This window comes from Haliotis asinina, chromosome 6 (assembly GCF_037392515.1).
Source record: "Haliotis asinina isolate JCU_RB_2024 chromosome 6, JCU_Hal_asi_v2, whole genome shotgun sequence".
Taxonomy (NCBI): Eukaryota; Metazoa; Mollusca; class Gastropoda; order Lepetellida; family Haliotidae; genus Haliotis; species Haliotis asinina.
The window spans coordinates 62,225,075-62,248,470 of NC_090285.1; the positions used below are offsets into that span (position 1 = coordinate 62,225,075).

Sequence of the window (23,396 nt, forward strand, 5' to 3'; positions counted from 1 at the left end):
AGTAGACTGGGTGGTAAGGTGGGTGTTTTGCCGTGTTTGTAGTGATATGAGTGTGTTGTTTGTGGCGAGGTATGTTCTTGCAATAACAACAACAAACGACACGTCACAGCCAGGACTATCTGACAGCTCACATAAATGAAGAAAAGCTTGTCGTGAGCGGCAAGTTGAAGCACGTGTGCAGTGTTGAGAGTTACCAGTTGTGAGTCGTGAACTAAGTGTGTATGTGCCGAGAATTGTGAGTTGTGAGCTGTGAGCTATGAGCTGTGAGCAGAGAATATAGCCTGCCACAAACATATCCAAACACAGCATTCACACATAGAACCTAATATCTTGCAAGTCTTGGTTACTGCAGTTTCTGACAAATGAAAAAAAAGTATTTTTCTGTTTTCTGAAAACGATGTTCAGTTCGTTTATTGCACGTTCACTAAACCCAACGTTGTATAAATAGTGCTTGTTATGAGTGCACCTTCTACATGTCTTGGTCTGGTATGCGAGACTAAGGACGTGACTCGACTTGATACATACATTCACGATTCAAGTCGTATTTTAATCAAAACAAAAACGGGGTTATCTGAATGATTAAAAACCACCTTTCCTGGGTCCTAGTAATTTGGACCTGAATAATGAAGTATCACATATATTTTAGTTCAAATCTTTGAAATAACAGAATAACAAGCAACAAAGAAAACCCTGCCCAGCCATGCGTTCAATAATATTCAGCCTTCTCGCGAACAAAAAAGAACGCCCCTTTATCCGAGATTCTGGGGAAGCCGTTCAGCGGTTCTTCTCTCCGATCAATACCTGCCGTTAATCTAAGACCCAGGGTCAAGGCGACCTAATGCTGCCAAAATGGCGGCACGAGAGCGCGGAGTCTGCACACGACGGATGAGTTTCAGTGAGAGACGGGTCATGTGTGGAGTCTTGTCCAAGTGATCAGGGGAACCTGATGTCCTGCCACTGCTGGAGGGAGTCTGTGTATGAGCACACCCATTCTACTGGACAACATGGGTGAGTCAACACTATTTGTTCAATTCACTACTACAGCGCTACTTTAACATTCATGGATGTGTGGTTTAGCGGTTCAGCTGTGGGAATGGGAGCCCCCGTCTTACTGTTTCCTTGCCGTCTCGCCAAACACACATATTGCACGCTTTTCAACCAACCCCATACCATTTTATTCATATTTCATAACAAATGTACCCTCCGTCCAGTAATGTATTGTATGAGACGTTTGACAGTAGAGGTGAAGGGCGTTGATCTTAAATTAGTTGAGCTTGTGGAAGCTTTTTAACTGGCATCGGTTTTTAATTCATACATGATTTCATTCAGGTTTTGTTCAAATTAACAATTTCGCTTATATAGTTTGACAAGTTCAGATCAATCTACCATGGATGCGCAGTGTGCTTTATTTACAGAAAGTGACATGCTCTATTTCATGGGGAACCTACTATAATTAGTATCTGTGTAATTTTCATTTAATGATTTATGGACTCTGCGCCTGATCATGCTGAATAATGAGTTACACAATGGCATTAGAAATCAGCTTACTCACACAGTTGTCTTTTACGACACTAAACAAATTTATCAGTTATCGTTTGGGAGCTCGATCACCTCATAGTTACTGTGGTCACGAGACGTTTTAGTTTGACAGCTGCTAATACAAATGTTTATTCAGATCATGATGTTGCTTGAGTTTCCAGGGCACGTCGAATATGTGCCCATAAACTTTTACGTGGTATATATTTCGACAAGGTGTAGAAAAACAAGGTGAATAGACCGAAAATGGCTACTGAAAGACGAGACGTGATCATATATACGAGTTAGATTTGTTTGTCTTCGTCAAGGCCCTCCCTCTCAGAGGAGAAGAGAGGTTCACCATACTCTCGCGTAATAGGGTCTGTTTTATGTTTTCATGTCTAGATTAAACATGTCAAAATACCTGTGCGTCAAGGTGAGCAGGTGACATTGTTATTTTATTAAGCTCGAATGGTATTTTTAGCTCGAAGACCATGGTGGTGATATAAATGTTGGCTGGTGAGAAGTGAACTTGAATCAGCAGTGTAGTTGTACTTTGAAAGGGACAGGGACAGGAGCAGGGACAGGGGCAGGGGCAGGGGCAGGGGCAGGGGCAGGGGCATCGGCAGGGGCAGGGATCACCTTCCCCCACCCACAGATATGAGATATGACTGTTATTATTTAACAAAAAAATTATTTCTTTTTTATAATGTGAAAATGGTAATATGTATCAATTATGATGTTAAAACAAGTGACCTGATCTGGGCTTATCGAGCGTCACAAACAAAGGGACGCACTACTTCCACATGCCACTGAAAGGTCCCTATAAATTCACTTGGAGAACTACACGCTGTAGCTGTGTTCCAGATTATGTACACTTTGCAAACTTCATCACAACTCGTTTCCTTAAATTGTCTTTGAGACATACCCGTAATCGCATGTCAACTCTGAGACGTACGTGTTTTACTTAAGAAAACAACCATCCGCCGTTCTGTCACACAAACATGATCTATGAGAGACACATCATAACATCATATATGCTATTAACATTAAGCACACATCAATTAGTTCTACTCTCTAAAAGTAAATACATGTCTATGGGAATGTTTCGTGCATGTCCGTTGTGATTTTCCGATGGCAATTATATCAAGAGGAGAAAACATCCTCCGCAAAAAACAGTTTCCTACAAATGTTACTTGTGGCCAAACAGATTTATTATGTATGTCGCTGCGCGTATGTGTGCGTGTGCGTGTGCGTGTGCGTGTGCGTGTGCGTGTGCGTGTGCGTGTGCGTGTGTGTGTATGTGTGTGTGTGTGTGTATGTGTGTGTGAGTGTATGAGTGTGTGTGTGTGGATGTGTGAGAAAAAAGGCAACTAATCGAACTCGGTTTGAGGCCCTCTCATTATCGAGAAATGTATGTGGATATGTATGTATGTATGTGTGTGTGTGCGTGCGTGCGTGCGTACATGCATGTATGTGTGTGTATATGTGTATGTGTGCGTGTGTGTATGCACGTATGTGTATGTATGTGTGTGTGTGTTCTAAATATGCATTTGCGTTTAAACATAACGTCCAAACATGCATCTATACACACAGAGAGATTTTAAGACTCATTCACAATAAAAAAATCATGCATGTGTTTTTGTCAACGTACACAAACACACATGCACGCACGCACATGAAGTTTTCGCTGTACTTGACACTGGCTATCAGTCTAATAAGATCTCCGTGTTATGTAGGCCGATGGACCTATTGATATTATTCTACTTAGAATGAAACTACGCCCGCCCATCGTGTTAAGGTGTACCCTGGCCAGTCCGTCTAACACACCCTTATTCTCACCGCAGAGCGGCGTCATTCAGGTGTACAGGAACCCATGTTTCACAGATTCATCTTGATGTCTGTGCTGTCAACATAATACCCATGATCGCGAGGGATTTAGTCTGCTGACATCTACACGACTTGAAACTCTCCGCGCTTATAGCGTTAATGTGTATACCTGTTCATTGTTGTTTTAATTTAAGTCAGTGCCATGCCCTTTATGCTAGATGAAGACATATGACCATTCAAATTTGTTCCCTACCTGAAACTGAGACAATCTGCTACACTAACGAGAACATGGCGCTTTTGTCGTGTATTCCTCGAATAACGCGACAGGTATCACTGAATGACAGCTGGGCTCGTGTGTAAATAAATCTATATATCAACCAGTATGTGAATATGTAACAATTGATATATTTGCTTAATCATAAATGAAAATATTGCTTTAAAACTTTCTGTATATTTCTTGAACACCAACCCATATCTAGAAGCTTATTGTTCAAACACCTTGCAGCTACACATTTGTTTTAAAATGTTACGCGGTCTCCAAATCGCTACTCTCTTATGGAAGCTAACGTTATCAAACAGTTTTAACATCTCCCAGTTATTCGACTCATGACACATAACTGATTGTTAGAAGGTAATTAAATAATCATGTATAATATGGTCACACATATTTCGTGCCTTCCAGTTTTAGCTTAAGCTCGATAGCTTCCTTCAAAATATTTTCAATGTTCCCACATGAGATCAGAAAACTAATGTTTCCTATGGTCCGTTTAAAGGAAAATGCAATAGGTCGGAACAATTCAAATTATTGAAAACCTGTCTTTGCATTCCCTGACTTATTGGTACACTCAATCTCACAGCAACATGGGCGTGGTCATTTGACTTCCAGTACCCAGGACAGGAAATCCCGTTTTGATGATAACAGTTTGTGGGTTAGGTTACTAATCAGGAGAAATGAAGCTGGGCTATTCTTGCAGTCTCGGTTGAGTATAAATTGAACTGAGACTACGTGAACAGTTCAAGACAGTGTTCAGGAAATCCTGCACCTACAGCTTACAGGTTTACAAGGTTACTGATTTATTAAACAAAATCAAACAATATGATTGATGTGCTGTTTCAAATTCAGATCATCAATACGGATAGGCACATTAATTTTCACAAATGCATATCTAAAGTACCTGCCTTTTAACCTATGTACCTCTAAAACAAATATTCATTTCTATATGTGCCGTAATGATGACGTGCTGTCGCTGCTCCTACCATCTATCGGCCACTAAACTCTCCCCTCTCATTTAGCAACCATAGTGAGTGCCATTTTGACTGAAAGGACTTGAGGCCGCAACAACGCGGTGTCATCACAATGATCATTATCTACTAACTGTCTCCCGTTTACATAGCTGGTCGATTCAGTGTGGCATTTAACAAGATTCACTTCTGTGTCCTGCTCGTAATTGTGAGTGGTTGTGCGTGGCCCAGTTACAGTGCAGTGTGGGAGGCTAATCCTTATCATTAGCCCTACTACCCTACTTACATCATGTTTGTCAGGGACGGCTGTCAGTCAGGCACCTAACCCCAGAAAACTACACATGTGGAACGTGACTTCATCTCCCCTCAAAACCAACCTCATTCCCCCCTTCCAAAACAAAATACCCTAATAAAACTAAACTAAAATTCGGTTTGCATGCGTGTGTGTCCGCGCGTGCGGGTTCACGTAAAATATGATTGCTCAACTTTTATCAATGCGTATCGTCCTCCCGGTCTTCAAATTGGGTGCATATTTCACAACCAAATCCGTAATATTGTCAATAGCGAGTGACCTCGCCTGGATGGACACTACCATTCCAACTGTCGGTCATTTCCCAGTCATTGTCAACAGAGCGGAAAGTTACAGAACCATCACTACTTCACGCATATCTCACATACTACTAACAACCACAACATCAGAAGTTAAATATTGACAGTAGCGGGTGGCCTCGCCAGGATGAACACTATCAAGCCAGCTGTCGTTCTTTTCGCTGTGAACGTCAGTGTGATGCATGGTTAAGTTGTTATTCGAGCTGATAAACCTGAACTGTCAATATTTCGCGCATCATTGAATCATTGGGGCGATATCAAAATACGACCTTCATATATATCATGTACATAGGGATAATGAATTAAAATACATATTTGTTTGTAGTTACAGAGATCAGAGCGTAGTCACAAGTGGTAATTACCCAGGGTCTCCTTTCAGAAAGCTGATCCTAAGTAATATAACCTTAGTGTGGTGTTAAAGAATGGGAGTTACGGTAAACCTTAGGAAAGGTTGCTTCGTGAAAGGATCCTCTGTACTTCTGTAGCTCAGTTAGCCCTTGAATGACTCAAAACCTATAAGAGCTTTAAGATCAGCCAATGATAAACTACTTCGCGCTCCCAAAACTAAAACAATGATGGGTGAAGAGGGTCCATGCATTGCAACTCCATAACTATGGATTGCTTTACGAAGGGAAATCAGAGACCTTCTGACGAAAGACTCTTTTCGAACTCATCTGAAGATATATCTTTTCCTGCTCACTTCAGCAAGCACGGTTGAGCAGTCATGTCCAATCTGGATACCACGTGCTGTACAAATCGCTTATCATTCTTTATTATTCTTTCATCTGAATTTTCAATTAGAAAAATAGAACGACCGAACCATGTTCATAATTATATCATTAATAACAAATCTTTGTCAAAACAGTCCGTTATAGGTTTCAGAAAATGTTATGCAAATATCAATCAGTGGTGACACCAGGTGTTGTCAGTAGATGCTAATTCTCTTTAGTTAATGCTGATTGCTCTATTTTAATATCTGTGCATGTGTATACAGACGTCATGACTACTATTGAATTCCAATTGTTAATATTCTTCCGTAACAATGATCAGATACGGGTTTGGTTGATTGTTTATTGTGTTGGGTAAGTTATTTTGCTGAATTATTCTCTGAATTATCCAGAATGACGCATGTGACTCGTGGTACATAACTTGTTTTCAAATGATCGATGGGGTAGGTTTGTGGTGAAAGTGTTCACTCTTCACACCTAAGCTGTTCGAATTCTCACATAGATACAGTATGTGAAGCCGATTTCACGTGCCCACTGATGTACATCTGGAATGTCGCAAAAATGGCGTCAAATCATTTCCACTCGCCAATACAAGTAGACAAATATTTTGGAGCCTCTGTCCAAAAATTACAAGCAACAAGTGAAAGAAAGATTCATGCTAATTGTCCTATATACCACGAATCATCCCGTTACTTTTAAGGTTGGTATAATCAGCACGTTTCCTTGTGAGGCTTGTGTGGACTGTAGCCTGTCTATGCAGATAGGGGCATGTATTGTGTTACTGTATGTGATGTTGGGTTTCACGTCTACTACGAAAATGATGGAGTTTGATATGGCATACATTTCTGACGTTGACGTCTATAGTCCTGCACACTGATACTTGACATTTTTATTACCAGTATAGATGTATATGGTAATTTCTAAAGTAGACATTTCTAAAGTAGACCTCCAACCTCGCCTTCACATGACCCCACTGCAAACAGATCCTGTAGGGTGGCCAAGTGATTAAAGCGTTCGCGCTTCAAACCGAAGACCCTGGTTCGATTCCCCAATGCAAACAGTGTGTGAAGCCAATTTATGGTATTCCCCGTTGTTCAACACTATGAATATTGATAAAAGCGATGTAAAACTAAACTCGCTCACTCACCCATTGTGCATCTGAGTACTCCGACACATGTTATAGACTGCTAATGGTGTTTATTGTCCATCAAGTTTCCTGTTTCGAAAATGTCATCATTAAATACATATTTGTCTGTTTTATTGTAACAGTGTTCAAATGCCAATCATCAAGAGACATTGTGATACGTCATAAACAAAAAAAAACACAATCTGTTACCATGATTATATACTTGTTGATATCGGCCTGCAGTTCAGCTTGATAAACGCAAGACAGACCTAGCCTTGGTAGTGCTCAGCGATATATGAACATGGAGGAATGATAGAAGGATAGATATAGACGATCATCAACTGTCGCTGTTACACAATACCGAATGTTTCCCATACAGTTCTATATGCCTTGCCAAAATCATGTTCATTAACATAGCACATCTGTGCTAAATGTGGGGTCTATTGTACAATAGCATGTGTATATAAATCACTGTCAAGTGATGGCAGGTATTGCTGAACAGGTGAGCGCATGTTGCTGCACCGGTATTTGTTCAGTGAAGTCACTTCTGACCGACCAGGACATAAGTACAGAGTCTCACCTGGAAGATGCAATGCATTAACTAACAATATATAGAGTACGGGCACATCACCCACCCCTAGTGCCCTATCAGTCCCTTAACTTGAACATAGCTCGTTAGAAAAGTCAGCAGCAGTGCCTTGGACCATAGTTCACAAAGGATTTCACAATTTAGCTAATGTGTGCCATCGTTCCCGATAACGTCGGTTGACCAGCGTTTACAGTGGGACGTTATGGTTAACAACTTGTACAACTCCCCCTCGTGACCTGTTTTCTTAATGTCATGCTTCATATTTCAGGTCAGTCTTCAGGAAAACGTCCTTCCACAGATCCAGGTGAAAATGGAAGCGCTAACCTCCTTCCCACCACCCCTACCTCCCCCACTACACCAACAACACCCGGTCTGACGGACCACCTACAACCGACAGAGGACCATCCACAGGTGTACAGGTCCCGATGGCTGATGTTAGCGTTATTTAGTATCTACAGCTTCAGTAGCGCCTTTCAGTGGATCCACATCAACATCATCGCCAACGTCATTCTCCGCTTCTACAACGAGAGCCTCCCCGAGGACGCCTTCCAGAGGGAAACGGCCATAGACTGGTTGTCGATGTTGTACATGTTGGCGTACATTGTTCTCGTCATTCCGGCAACGTGGGTGCTAGACAAGAAGGGTCTACGCATCTGCCACATTCTTGGGTCCCTGTTGAACGCCATAGGGGCCTGGATTAAATGCGCCAGTGTGAGTGGGGACAGATTTGCGGTGCTTATGTTTGCCCAGACAATATGTGCTTGTGCTCAAATGTGGGTTATAGGAATCCCTGCACGGTTAGCCGCTGTGTGGTTCGGGCCCAATGAAGTATCTACAGCAACGTCTATAGGTGTATTTGGCAACCAGGTGAGTATACATCTAGTTAGTTACGTATAATGTGATGTATTTTAGCAGGTGGTAAAGGTGAAGGCTGTGAAATAAGACATCCCCGTGTCGCATGCATGGCATGTTTGCGATGGTTTTAACTTGTTTTGATTTGATACCCGAGTCCTTTGTAAGACCTAAACTATTTTTTTCTTCTTAAACAATAAGAGTCATACACTTTTACAGCAAAACATAAACGTCTTAATGTCGTAAGAGGCAACTAACGGGATCGGTTGGCCAGGCTCGCTGACTTGGTTAGCACACGTCATTGTATCCCACTTGCGTAGATCGATGCTCATATGGCACTAAACTCACTCAATCACTCTTGCACATCTCTTTATCATGGTAGTGTTGAAAACGTTTAAGCAACATAAACCTTTTAATATATAAAAGCGAAAAATTGACTGACTGAACTTCATTTAAAAAACAAACAAACAAAACAATGTAGTAACATCTATCAAGTTTTCTTGTCATGCTGTGATAGTACACACAGCTGTTGTATGATCGAACGATAATCAAACGATATTTTATGACTACAGAGTAGGAAATGCTAGGAGTTTTTAACAGCGGCTTATAACTTAACTTACTCACTTCATAGTGAGTACACCCCTAGACAAATGCTGGATCTCTGTAGAACGTTCATCGTTTCCTATATAGTGTATGTGTCAGCTGCGTTTCTCCAGTCAGCGTTAGTGAGGTAGACGGGTGGTTAAAGCTTTCGTTCGTTACGCCAAAGACCGTTGATTCCCCACACGGGTTACCGTACAGTGTGTAAACCCACTTCGGCTTCCCCTGTCGTGATATTGCTGTAATATTGCCAAAAGCATCGTAAAACTCACTTACACGAAATATTTTCTTTAATTTACACTTTTAGGTTATGTTGTGTCTTTATATCTACTGTTGTACTGGCATGCTATGTTGTAGGTGGGTGTGGCAGCTGGATTCCTCCTACCTCCAGAAATAGTCCCCAACTCCGACAGTTTAGACGATGTAGGTAGAAACCTCAGTATAATGTTCTATGGGACGGCCGCCTTTACAACGCTGCTCTTCATCGCCATTGTTGTAGGTGTGTGTTGCGTTAGAGAAGAACAAGGGATGACTGAATCGATGCTCAGTTCTACCGTGTTCAGATTTGTACATTAGTGTCTAAAACTAATGAAAGAACTGACTGTTTGTTGCTAATGGGAAACTTGGTTCAAGCATTTAACCTTCAGAAATATACAATACAGGGTTTTGTACATAGGCCCTGTATTTAATTAATATCTTAGAGGAGTAACCTTGCATTACATTGTATAACCTTGCTCCAAGTCTGTACCGAACGCTAGGTCAGTGGATGTACAGTAATTCTATCCGTTAAAGAGTCAAGACTAAATTAAAGGGCACGACAGTCTGTTCAGACTTGTGCAAGTCTACACATGTAACTAATGATAATCTTTCAGTACTGAAGGATGCGCCTCCCAAACCCCCAAGTCGGGCTCAGATGCTGGCTGTGGAAGCTTCTAAAAACGAGGACTACCTGTCATCCCTGTTCAGACTGCTCAAGAACCCGGGATTCATTATCCTTACAATATCCTACGGTTAGTCTCATACCCTTACAGATCCGGGCTAGAACTGATCTTCAACAACACATACATGCTTGTTGTGAAAGGGTGTGTGGGCGGGGATGTGGTCTGGGGTTCTGGGTTCAACACCGAAAATGGGTATAACGTGAAAACCCATTACAGGTCTCTCCAGTCATGCTCTGCCACAGACAGGCCACTGTTCGAAAGAGTGAATCCCTATCTCTCAATTTTAGAATAAGGTTTAGATTTGGTCTATTCTATGGCTATAGGTGAGAGCCCGTTTGGAAAACCATATGCCATGTATAACTGTATGTTTAGGAGTCACATATTTGGAATGCATGATCATAATGAAGTCTTTACTGTCATTTAATAAATGATGAATCAACATACCGGAACATATGCACTTTACGTGATCCGATTTATAGAGGTTTGAAATTTATGGAAAATTATAAAATGCCATGCTTTACTATATTCAAATACCTGGTTCCTTTAAAGATATTCCAAACGTGGTGAAATCGCATTAGGAAACGATGCCTGCACATGAATGTTTGCATCACATCTAGAAATCGGCTTTTTCCGTGTAGACGAATGTCATGGAAACGCAAGTTTATGCATTTCATTTTCTTGAAATCTTTCACCTCAAGATCGTTTCCCCTTATAGAGCGAATGGCCCTCCCTCGGAGCGAGGTTATATTCCGAGTTACGTCAGGCTATTGGTTTATACATTACGACCTTGTGTAACCTTCCGATCGATTCCAGATAACCCTACACAACTCTGACTCATTCATCACGTCCCATCAATCACTGTAATGTTACCGCGCACTCTGCGGGCTTTCATTGCTTATTTCCTTCACCAGAAAAATAGAAACCACCTTTCACGGTGTCAGGGTACCTTTCTTGTAGATGCTGTAATCTAAACAGTAAAATAGATTACATCCGAGAAACTGCAAAATCTCTTTCGCCGTTGCCCGTGGTATCTTCAGAGAATACCGAACGGCATACCGATTCAATGTAATGTCAGGCTAATATCATTTGTTCCCCACGTCAAGTCGCAATATTGGTTAGCGTTCATGATGTAAATGAAGAGTGGAAGACACCCTTAATTTCTGTGGCGTCCTGGGGTTGTGGTCTTCGTGGACCTTATTCTATAGGAGACAACTTTGTGGATCGCTCATCAAAGAGTAGAAGAACCTTGGTGCGTGTACATGAATAAAGGCAGTTACCGTGGTTGTGTAAATCATTTAAAGTCAATTAACCTTTCAAATTGTTAACGTTTTATGTCAAGGCTAATGCAACTATCATGCTAAAGTATAATGACTGCAAGTTCGTGTTTGTGTACAAAATACATTTAATCACTTTTCGTTTCAGGAATCAATACTGGGTCTTACTATGCTATATCAACGCTGCTTAATGCTGTTGTCCTATACTATTATGAGGTACGTATGCTTGTTTTGTTCCAGCCCCAAATGTAACTGTTGGCGTTTTTGCGTATTGAGTATTGGGCGTTTATTGATCGACATGAATCTCATGATAAGGCAGTGTGGAATAGAGTATTTAGACGGGTCTAGTATGGCCCTATAAATATCAATTATATTACGCCAGAGCATGATCTTACTTTATACCGCAACATTTACCAATGTTCCACCCGTGATGACTTCGGTATCTATGTAGTCGGTCTTGTGTGGGCAGTTCGGTGATTGATATAATTAGCCTCGAACCGAGATACGTTGACATGCATTTACAAGGTTAACACCCGAGGGACGGTGGGGTAGCTTTGTGGTAGCATGGGTACAATGTGTGAAGGTCATTTCTGGTATTTCCAGCTAATATTGCTCTAATATTGCGAAAAACAGAGTAAAACCGCACTTACTCACTCACTGAACACACGATCACATTAGTTTCCTCCAACGACAAGCATCGACTGAAGAGCAATACTGACTAGCTCTTAACGGTGCGCAGAGGTTATTATCGTGTGCGATTTCTTACTGTCATAACTCACGAATCCTTATGTTGCAGTCCTGTACAAAAGCATATCGTGTCATTTTACCGGCACTCTAAGCCGTAGTAGCTCTTGTTGATAGCTTCTGTCTGCGTGACATGCTTTCCATTAGGACACATGCCATGTGGTATTACTCTGCGGAGAGTGGAGAGTACTGGAATGTGTCTAGGAGGTTACACTGGACGAGGAAGCCTTCAGGAATAATGAGTAATGAGTTCTAGGCTGACATCATTCACAGAAAAATACATCTGACATCTAATAATGAGGCCATTAATGACGTGTCTGTTCCCCACGTCCATGGTCATTCTGGTACGTTATTTTAGTATTGTCGGTCAATGATTTTGTGTGCGCATCGAGTTTCATTCTCGACTCATTGAGAGGTATACAAACCGCGTTCCCATTCACCTCTTGGTGAACAGAGCTATATTTCAAACAAAACCAGTTGTATAAGGTGGCGTCTACAACATTGCAGCAGTGTAGCACCTCATACCCACCTCATAGCCACCTCATAGCCACGCTGTTGTGTGAAGCTGCGAAACGGAACCAACCATCCAACTGCTATCCGCCGCCAACTTTGCCTGATTTGTGACCTGTGCTTCGTCAATCTACAAAACAACACAACAGATACAAACATAACGTCTTTGTGTGTCGTTTAGAAGTTAGGTGTGACGAACAGCCTGTATATACATGATTATACTAAATAGCTTTACATAAATATCGCAATGATCATTAGGTAATCGGAATTAATATCCCATCGATTCCTCGGTGTTACGTATTCTGGCCATGTCAAGGTGTGTAAGAGACAAGATGGAGGAAAACCCGGAGTGACGCATGTGGCAAACGTTTACCACTTTCATGAAACCGCTTGATTATGGTGCTAACAAACAAAATGAACATGATGAACAAAGATTCGAACCACCGCTGATGTGTGACGCACATCTGTACTCCACATTTCGGCGCCGTAGACCATAGGACACCTGTACCACGGCATTGTCAGTGACTGGAACAATGTGCATATATATGTTTCTGATTATTTCTAAAACGTCGTTCTTAATAATCGTAATTGCTGCAACAAGTCATCGTTGTTGTTAAATGGCTGTTGAATTTTGCAAGTGTAGTCAATATGAATGACAGTATTAATGATACTGAATAATCATTTCAGATTGTGGTTTCGTCATCAGTATTGTTGCATGTGCCAACGGCATCATCTCCGACTCTGTCCTCGTATCTATTACATATTGACCTACGGCTCACCATCGCAGCAGTGAGCGATTGTGAATTATATACAGTTTAGCATATATTAATTTATCCTATACTCTGACGTGCCTCATCCCATTCCAGGGCCAGGAACAAAACGCTGGTCGTATTGGTCTGACTATCGTCCTGGCAGGGGTGCTGGGGTCAGTGGTGGCTGGAATATGGCTGGACAAGACCAAGACATTCAAGTGAGTTAGAGAGGCATGCGTGGACTAGTGCATGCGTCGACGAGTGAGTGAGTGAGTGCGTGCGTGACACGTATAGGCGTATATGTATAGGCGTTTTCGGTTTAAACGAAGTGATCTGAATTTCAACCAGACTTTGGAAACAACAAATGTTGCTGTAATTATGCTGATATAGATATTGTTTTATTGGATCTACGCCAAACAAATGATTTCAGTCAGATTTTGGAAACAACAGATGTAGCTCAAATTATGCTGATGTAGAGATTGTCTCATTGGAACTACATCCAACATGAGATTTACCATCACAGACCTTCTTATTTCCTCATCACAAATGCCATTTATCAGCACTCAGGTGTTCGTAATGCAAAGTCAGCAGTATCATTTTCCTTATTAACAATACTTATAATTATTTCCAGGGGCACCTCACTCGCAATCTACATTCTGTCAATGGTGGGCATGGTTGTGTTCACATTCACCATGAATCTGGGTCACATCTGGATCGTATTCTTAACAGCTGGATCATTAGGGTGAGTACGTTCTTGGAGCGAGTGTTATTGTACGCCGCATTCAGCGATGTTGGGCGTGGGAGGTTGAAGGAATCACGTACAGGGTGGTGTCATTACTCACTGTTAAATGTGCTGATGCTGTGCAGGACGGCCACCCATGTCGTGGAGGCTGCATACCTTCTGTAAAATGCTCGCGACCTATATGACAAGTCTGTTTAACCAGGGAGATCGTCACGCTGAAGACAAGGGTACACAATGTGTGAAACATTTCTGGTGTCCCACGCCGTGATATTGTTGGAATGTTGTTAAATATGGCGTAAAACTAAACTCACTCACTCGTTTTAACTCATCACTTCAAGCAGGATGTGAAACTCCTAAAACTTTTAGCCGAACCATAGAGCTTCTTAGATGTAAAACTTGCCGACCTTAACCAAAGCTTACCTGCCTACAAAAATACTCACTCGCTTAATAATGGTATAAATAAATGAATGAAAACGCCAAGAAAGGAAACGCCTGTTTATTTCAGATTTATAAGTGGATGAATAATGAATGATTCATTATTCTGAAATTAGGGAATATCTTCATATACATGTCTGAATTTTAACCCGCCCGCCGAGTAGATGAACTTAAGATACTTAGAACGCTGGTACAACAGAACCCATTACTCACTCTCCATCATGTCTTGAGGCTAACTGTTTAATGTGAAGGAACAAAGACGATATGGCATAATGTCTACTTCAGCAGCTGCTGTGTCGCCCACATAAGCAAATACGAGCTGTAGCTGTGTTTTAACAAGAAGAAGGTTCTGGCACTGTAAACAACATGATGTTGATCTTGTATGGAAATCGATGAAATATTTCTTCGTTTGACTCATTAAATCCAATGAATTTTAAGAACTGCCCTTTTAAAGTCAAAACATTACAGGATGGCACTATGTATTACACGCACATACGCACACACGCACACGCCGGCTGTCAGGTGGTGAGTCTCTGCGACTTGGTTGCTTAAGTGTCTTCGTATTCAATTGCGAAGATCAATGCTGGTGATGTCAGTCACTTGATTGTCTGGCCCAGGTTAGCTAGAAGTTTGTTGAGGCGGCGTTGCACGGCAATCAATCACCTTGCACGCTTTGTTGCTGTACAACAATAACTGATAATGTTATCACTCGTTATGTCTCCCTATTTCAGTTTTTTCATGACGGGTTATCTGCCAGTGGGCTTTGAGTTTGCGGCAGAAATTACATTTCCTGAAGGCGAAGGCACCTCTTCTGGTCTTCTCAATGCATCTGCTCAGGTGAGAAATACTTCTTTGTTACATAACACGATATCTGTGTTCCGGTTTTATATTAGTCCCTCGTAAAAAGGTGTCTCAAAAATAGTTTAAAGTAATCATGAGACACGTTTGAAAATTAGACAATAATTTGTCATACTCGACTTGGATATATTTACTTCAACACTAAACTATATGATATACTATTTAAAAAATATGCACAGAACCAAAAAACGCGTTGCGAAAATTTGAATTTTCAATGTACACTCTAAGAGCATTATTGCCTGTCTGTGGCAGCTGCATGACAGATATTAGGAAATGTCCGTTCGTGATCCACGGTGGGTAATTATGGATGAATTGCTCAATGTTTTAATGTGAAGAAAGAACAAGGGTATCAGAACTCTTAAACTAAACGATTTAAACTATGTTGTGGTTGGTTTGCATATTGTTCACAGTTATTATAATTATTATAACAATTATAATTGCTGTACTAAGTATATTTTGCCATGGCCAAGAGGTTGATGGGTTCGGCCATCATGCCGCAAGCCTGGGTTTGATTCCCCACCCGTAATCGATGTATAAAGCTGCCTTCTGATACACAACACGCGTACGATTATGTTGTTGGAATATTGCTAAATTGGATGTAACACCGAACCTACTTATCAGTACAGTGTATGTATTTGTATGCCTCGGTGTTACCATTAACCGCCAGGTCGTCACATACAGTTTACCAGTTTGGGTAAACAGGTTGCAGTGTTTGACTGGCGTCAACAGGAACTATGAAAAAACCTGATGCTTGGTCCTCCTGGAGAAGATGTATGTGCTAATATTGATACCACACTTAATCCTTGAACCTGTAACCGTTTTATGGACCGTATCCCAGAATAGCTACAAAACTGGGGATGTGCAGTAATTCCGCATTGAACCACTCTTTCATTATATAGCGATTCCAGGAACATATTACTGTCTTGAAAACGCTTACCTTTTATAGATTGTCTTATCGAGTATTTGCCACCAGGACCACTCAGACGGTTAAACTGTTTGGACGCCGGTACTGCCAATGGAACGATCAATACTTGATGTATTAATCTATTGATTTTACAGTTTTTTGGCATCATCTTTACTATCGGGATGCGTGCGATGATGAACCGTTTTGGAGTGCTTGCAGGCAACCTTACATTAGCAGTGGCTCTGTTAGTCGGCAGCATCATGACGGGTAGGAAACTCTTCTTCTTAACCGTCTGAACTCAAGAACTATAAATCTCTATCATTTATACCTTATTTCCGATAGACTTAGTTTGCAACTTGCTCCCGGTAATGGCCCATTAATCATTCACAGCCATCAGCTAAAAAGGCTCAGTTACAAAGGATGCGATCTAGCGTCCTTAACCGAGGTATCATGCCTTGGTCTGTCTCCAGTCCTGAAACTTCATACTGCCCTTTCTCTAAGTCTGTACCCCCAAATCTTAAATTTCCACATACTTAATCTCCTAAATAACCCGTCACACAATGGCTGCTTTTCTGTTTAGATGTAAACGCTTGTTTTGAACAGAATGACTTGTTTTCAGACATTCAACTTTATTCTAACGAGTCATGTGCACCAGACCATGCATTTTATGTTTTATAGTTTGACTGGCCCTTTAAGTGAAGCACCCTCAAAGATTTTTTTTCCCAAAACGATCAACAGTGTTTTCATTTTGTCAACCAAACACCCGTTTGCAATAGCTAGCACAGGATATAAAAAAACGATATTTCAATGTGGAAAGTCCAACTCTGGTGTGACCCGTGGTGATTTTGCTGGAATATGGTTAATACTGGCGATCATCCAGCTGAGTACTCGGTGTGTTGGTGCTGTCGTAAATTAACCATCTTATTGTCGAGTACATTTGACTAAATTTGGAATGCTGTTTAAGCAGCGTAAAACCACCCCACATACATACGTTTAAATGTGGCTCTCGAAGATATAGCTGCTGAGTACTATTGCTGAAACACATTCAGATTCATTCACATTGATTATATTATTCATAGATTTTGTAAAACACCTGAAGAATGCTTATTTTCGTTTATGGATATAACCATAAGGTAACTAGATTGGACAATAAGACATGAATCTATGTTCCTGTTGTAATGAGTGAGTGAGTGAGAGAGTGAGTGAGTTTAGGTTTACGCTGCACTCAGCAATATGCTAGCTATATGGGGGGTGGTCTGTAAATAATCGAGTCTGGACCAGACAATCCAGTGATCAACAGCATGAGCATCGATCTGCGCAATTGGGAACCGATGACGTGTGTCAACCAAGTCAGCGAGCCTGACCACCCGATCCCGTTAGTAGCCTCTTTCGATAAACAAAATCTCCTTTTATGGAAGTATGGGTTGTTGGAGGCCTATTGCACCCCGGACCTTAACGGGCAGTTCCTATTGTAGACTATGAAGACACTGTGACATTAAGAAAGGGTAGTATGTATCGTTACGGTTAACATGACGTTATACTGGGGACTGATTTCACGGTAGATTTCCCTGAAACACGTTATTTTCAGTACCGTCTAGCCCTCTCTGCAGTGCTAAAGCCCTATATGAAGCATAACTAGATTTCCTCAGGTTCTGAATCTCAGGTCTCCCTAAGGCTCCTATTCAATGTAAATGGATTTATTTCAGTTTTTCAATTTGTTTATTCTGTATGTGTGGTTGACATACAAACTTTAATATCTCAGACGTAGTGCACAGTGAAATTAAAGTTGTTGTTGAATAATATCGTTTGTATTATTAGATACCTTTAGCTTGATGAAACTAGTTTATTTATTGCTGTAAAAAGCATACATATTCAGAGACTTGGTGCTAGTCTAAACGTATCGCAATCCCAAGTATAACGTATGTTATGGAATGTTATGGTAAAACTAGGTCTCACGGTAAGCCTGACATAACGTATGTTTTCTTCTTGTAGCATTCATCAAAGCGGACTACAGGCGACAGAAAGCCGGGAAGGAGGTATGTTGATGAAGATAACATAGCCAACTTGAGGACAAATACATATGGGAACTTGGGCAGTAGCGCATTGGAAACTGGGGGTGTTCATCAATTGTCAGTTTTGTTACGCGAGTGGTCTGTATGAAAGTCTCTTTTTTAAAGGTCGTATTCATGTCTGTTGCTGAAGTTCAATAAGGAGATAAACATTATATGTTTTCAAATGTACGCATATTATTGAGTAGTTTACATTGACGGCCGCAATGTTCCATTCTGACTGGACCACGCCGATATCTACGCGAACGACCTTGGTGATGACTGTATTACATCGATAGAAAATTAACTGTTGTTTCAAATGGTGGAACTTTAGAGAATCGAGTACACTAAAACCCGTAAAACTGGAAACTTGATAAAACGTTTTCATCAATTTATAGCTGTATCCAATTCGTCAAATAATATCACACTTTATTCGAATTTAGGTTTGAGATGGGAAAATTATTCATGCGGAGGAAATGATAGAAGAGATTTTTGAGCTTTAAATCCATTTAATCAAGGTTTTAACCAATTTGCAGAAAACCTCAATAAAGCCTCAAAACCTAATAATTACAATATAAATATGATTTATATCTGGGTGTTGAGGAAATGGAACTTGTTTTTATTTGCTGTACTCACTCAAACCATGTCCATATTGATTAAGGCAGCAGTCAGCAAGAGCAGAACTATGTTGAGTCTGGGCAAGTTAAACAAGTGGTTGATAGCATAAACGACTCATTCAGTAGAGGCTCAGTGGCATGTAAACATCCGAGACACCTTGAAAACCACCAAAGGTGAGGTTGTTGTGAGCAATATCTAGGACTGCAGCCTGTATATAATCGGATCAGATAAACAAGTGATTGATATGTTTCGAAAACTTACATATTTAGGTAGCATTATGGGTTCGTCCAAGCTTTTGGCACAAATCACGTGTTAGCCCGGGCTTTTCCTCATAATGGTAGCTTACGCCCCTGATCAGAGAATTGTTCCACGGGGATTATCAGTCTCGTTGTACATGTGTATGTTCTCCCGCTTAGGTCATGTCCTCGTGTTGAAGCCTTGTCTCATTCACCTCGGCCAGTGTGAGATCCTTGTGGAGAATTGACATGATTAAGTTTTGATCTCGGCTATTTTGAGATGTGGTGAAGGTTGTAAAAAACCTCTGTCAGCAGTACTTGTACACAACTGACTTAATGTTAATCCAGTGACCGAAAGCATGAGCGCTGACCCACCATCTGGTAACCTTAGCACATCGTCTCTGTAATGAGTGTAATCAACCACTGGTTCCTACTGGGTTTCCGCTTACCACCATCTTGCCTTGCCTATTGCAATATGGCGAGACTGGTCATTATAGTCACGGTCCTGTTCTCGTGGTATGTGCAACAAGTATGGCATTATCAACTGTAACACAGTCACGTAAGTTACTAGTATATCCCCGTGGGATTTCCGGATTTCAGGGGAATATTAGACCCATAATACCCCGTGCTGATCAAACCCACGTGACATGAAACTGGGTTTAGTTCTCGGTGGTCCGGCACTGACACTGATTAGCTCGTTAAACTGGTTATTTACAGGGCCATCGTGGCGCCAAACCACAAAGGCAACTTTCAGATGTCATATTAGAGCGAAGGCTATTATTGTTACTCGTAATATAATCCATGAAAATCCTTTGAATAGCCGTCCGGCCTAGACGGACACAATGACGTCATCTACAGAGTTACTATCCCTATAGAAATTTACGGTAACGATGTACCGTAAGGAACCCACCGGCGTTGCTAACACAAATCAGATAACGTCAATGAACATATTTCCTAGCAAATACATGTTTGTACTTATGAGCAAGCTGTTTGTGTCCTTGTTAGAGTGTACGGAATTAATGAGTCTCACACTCGTGTTTTGTGGACCATTAAGCTCTGAAATCCCATACATCCTGTTGATAAAACACGTAATTCACAGTTCATAAATGACGTAAGGCGCTGACAACGCCACAACTGGATACGATATCTATGGCGTCTTTGCAACATGTACGTACTAATTGTATAAAATTATATTTTTCTAATTTTCTTGCAGTTTTTCGCCAAACTGGATAACATCGAGATTGAAGTTCGAGAAAACAACGATGTGGGGAACACGGAGTTAGCCCATGACATTTAGCCACCTTCATCACAGCGAGAACAATCCAGCACAACATTCAGTGTGAGCTATCGAAATCAAAATGACATTAAATCGGATATGTTTCTGTCGGCTTGAATTTTATCCGAAAACGTTATAGTGGTCAGTATAGATGACATGACCTTTGTGGGAATTATCTGACCTTCACTTGACTCCTTTGCATTCAGTGTCCATTTTGTGGATTCAGATTAATGTCTTTTACACGTCAGATGTTCCTGGTGACTAAACCACGTAGTGTGAGAGCATTCATTACAGTCATATCTGTTTATAAAGCTAAAACCAATTCCACGAGGTTCCGGATTTACTCGGTTTAGTCCGCCAGTTTGATAATACCTAGGGCACAAAAAGTGATCTTACAGTAATGATCTATAATCAGTCTCAAGTGAGATACCGCCCCATGAAGTTCCTACCATGGCCATTTTGTTGTAAAAAATAGTGTATTGCATGCAGAACGGATATTTAGTTTACACATGTTCGTGAGGGGTTGAAATGGACACGCTAATGATCACATATTGATCACAATGACTGGCCAGCGCCGTTCATTTAGGATGCGCATGCAAAATTTACAATAATTATGGATTCCAGCGAGCGCTGACCGAGATAACAAATGTGGCACTGAAGTGGTGTGAATGCTGGAACTTGTCTCACACACACCTGTTATGGAGATCACGATAACGGAGTTCATGATTTACTTGTTTTAAAGGGTACGAACATTTCATTCCGAAACAACCGAAAGACCTCAACTTTTAATTGCACGACCCTTTTTCACTTTGTTCACGGTTATGAATTACTTTTGTAGTTAGTATCCCTGCATATGAGCGTATGATGGAATAACGTTCGGGGAGTTTTGTGACACCTCACAAATCCATCTGCGTTTATATCACAACCATTTGAGTCCACAGAATTAATATTGCTGACAGTTGGCTTCCTTACACAACGTGAACTCATGGTTAATAAGTTGCGTTAACATATAAGCGTCGCGACTGTCTTAACGATAACACAGTATTGCTGAACAGGGTTCTGTTACCTATCGTCGTGTATTTGAGTAAGCGAGGTTTTAACCGGCCCTCACAGGACAAACTTTGACAACACATGTAGTAAAACACGGGTTTGAGAGTGTGAACATTCCAACAAATCTCCACCACCACCAACTTCATAGTTGTGAAACTGTTGTCAAGAAATAGGATCGGTCTCTATTGTTACAACTTTTGGTGGTGTCAAACTCGAGTTGTTCAGAAACGACGAATTGCAGTCAACGAAATTGTCACGAGACCGTACTACTAGGGACGTGACACTCGCATGACACGAAAGTTGTGTTTGACGTGTGACAGCTACATGTGTTGGCAAACTATAGTTTGTCGTGTGAAGGCCTCTTTACGCTGCTGTTAGGAATATTCCAGCACAATATCACGGCTTCACATACTGCACCCATGTGGGAAATCGAACCAGAGTCTTCGGCGAACGCTTTAACCACCGGGTTACCCTAACCACCCGTCTGGTACATGTATAGGAATTCCAGCGCCCTTATTCTCGAAACGTGCGTAGCCCTAAGAATTCTTAACGTTCATCATAGCCAATGGGCGTAGAAGGGGCTTGCGAAGTTCGTAGTGCTACCAGTGTTTCGAGAATAGCTAGTCAGGATGATATTTATCTGAAAATCCTTACTTAGAGAATGTACTGTTTATGTGTATGCCGAATGATTCAAATGGAATGTAAATTATATGCTGCATTACTACGTACAGCTGACAAAGTCTCAAGGGTCGTTGATATCAAAGTGTGCCAAAGACTGCAAGCTGCCCGTAGACTCGAAAGCAGGGTAGATCATTTTGTGTGTGTCGCTTGTCGGAATAAAACCACTCGATAAACTGCATGGAAAGAAAAAAGGTAACCCATGTCTGACGTTGATAAAACATTAAATAAACCGTTCATTCGATTGTCATGTAAGTGATAGGGATTTGACTGTTGTACATGTGTTTGGGCCTTACGTTTGGAGTGATTTGTCCAATAACATTTGAATGACGTTTGTATTGTCTTGATCAAATTCAGGTTTTCTCTGGCCGGGCATTTTATAATACCTGATGTAATGCAATGGTACGTGTGAAAAACACAAAATTAAATACTAATTTGGTATTCTCTAATTAGGTTATTCCTTTAAATTTTAGTTCTTCAGTAGCTTGTAGTATTTTGTCAACATTTATGTTTGGGCTGTTTCATTAGGAGGTGCTTGCAGTGATAGTTGGTCGGGGTCAGATCTAAGGAACCAAGGTAGCTCCGTACTGAATCGCTGCCCATCCGGATTCTAACCTCGAAATTAATTGCGTGGCGGTTTCACAAACATAAACAATGCGTTGTCGGTTGCGTTAGAGATGCTTCTTATTTGATCACCGGTTATTTAGGTGCATCTTTTATATGCTCGTGGATCCAGGGTTGTTTCATTGAGGGAGCGTCAGCATCAGATAGTGCTCAAGATGCAAGTGTTTACTATAGTATTACACATAGTATTACACAGGTGTTAGTTGCAAGAAGCACTGTGTGCTTTGTGAGCACAAAATAGTTGTTATAGTGCTCTGGTGCCTAACTGTAACGGTGATGCGTATGTTGCTTTGTCCGGCTTTGAAACAAAGGTTCACGTGACAACGTCATCTGACGCGGATTAATCTAAGACCAGAAGTCACAAGGTTAACGACAAGTGAGGTATTTATACCCACGTTGTTAGTTCAGGCGTGCTGACAGTATATGGACAATCTAATGATGAGAATCAGAATGGAATGTAAACGTTCCACACCATATATACTTTTTCAGTTCCCTGCACCTTACCTCCTGCAGTCAGGCCTGGTTTGATGTCAGTTCAGGTAGCTACCGTTGTCTGTTACAACTGGAAAAATCGGAGTGTGCCAAGTGACGTGTGCGACTAATGGGAGGGAACCC

General features: G+C 41.1%; 1 protein-coding gene across 1 annotated transcript; it reads left to right on the top strand.

Annotated features, from left to right (window-relative positions):
- Positions 1–751: 751 nt before the first annotated feature.
- LOC137286684 (heme transporter FLVCR2-like) lies at positions 752–20,552 on the top strand. The gene is made up of 11 exons (XM_067818661.1): positions 752–1,008; positions 7,908–8,506; positions 9,449–9,590; positions 9,964–10,101; positions 11,455–11,522; positions 13,427–13,530; positions 13,944–14,054; positions 15,221–15,326; positions 16,407–16,518; positions 18,244–18,287; positions 20,367–20,552. Exons 1-11 carry the CDS (start codon positions 978–980, stop codon positions 20,448–20,450), a joined length of 1,539 nt encoding a protein of 512 aa, XP_067674762.1. The 5' UTR covers positions 752–977; the 3' UTR covers positions 20,451–20,552.
- The last annotated feature ends 2,844 nt before the right edge of the window (positions 20,553–23,396 follow it).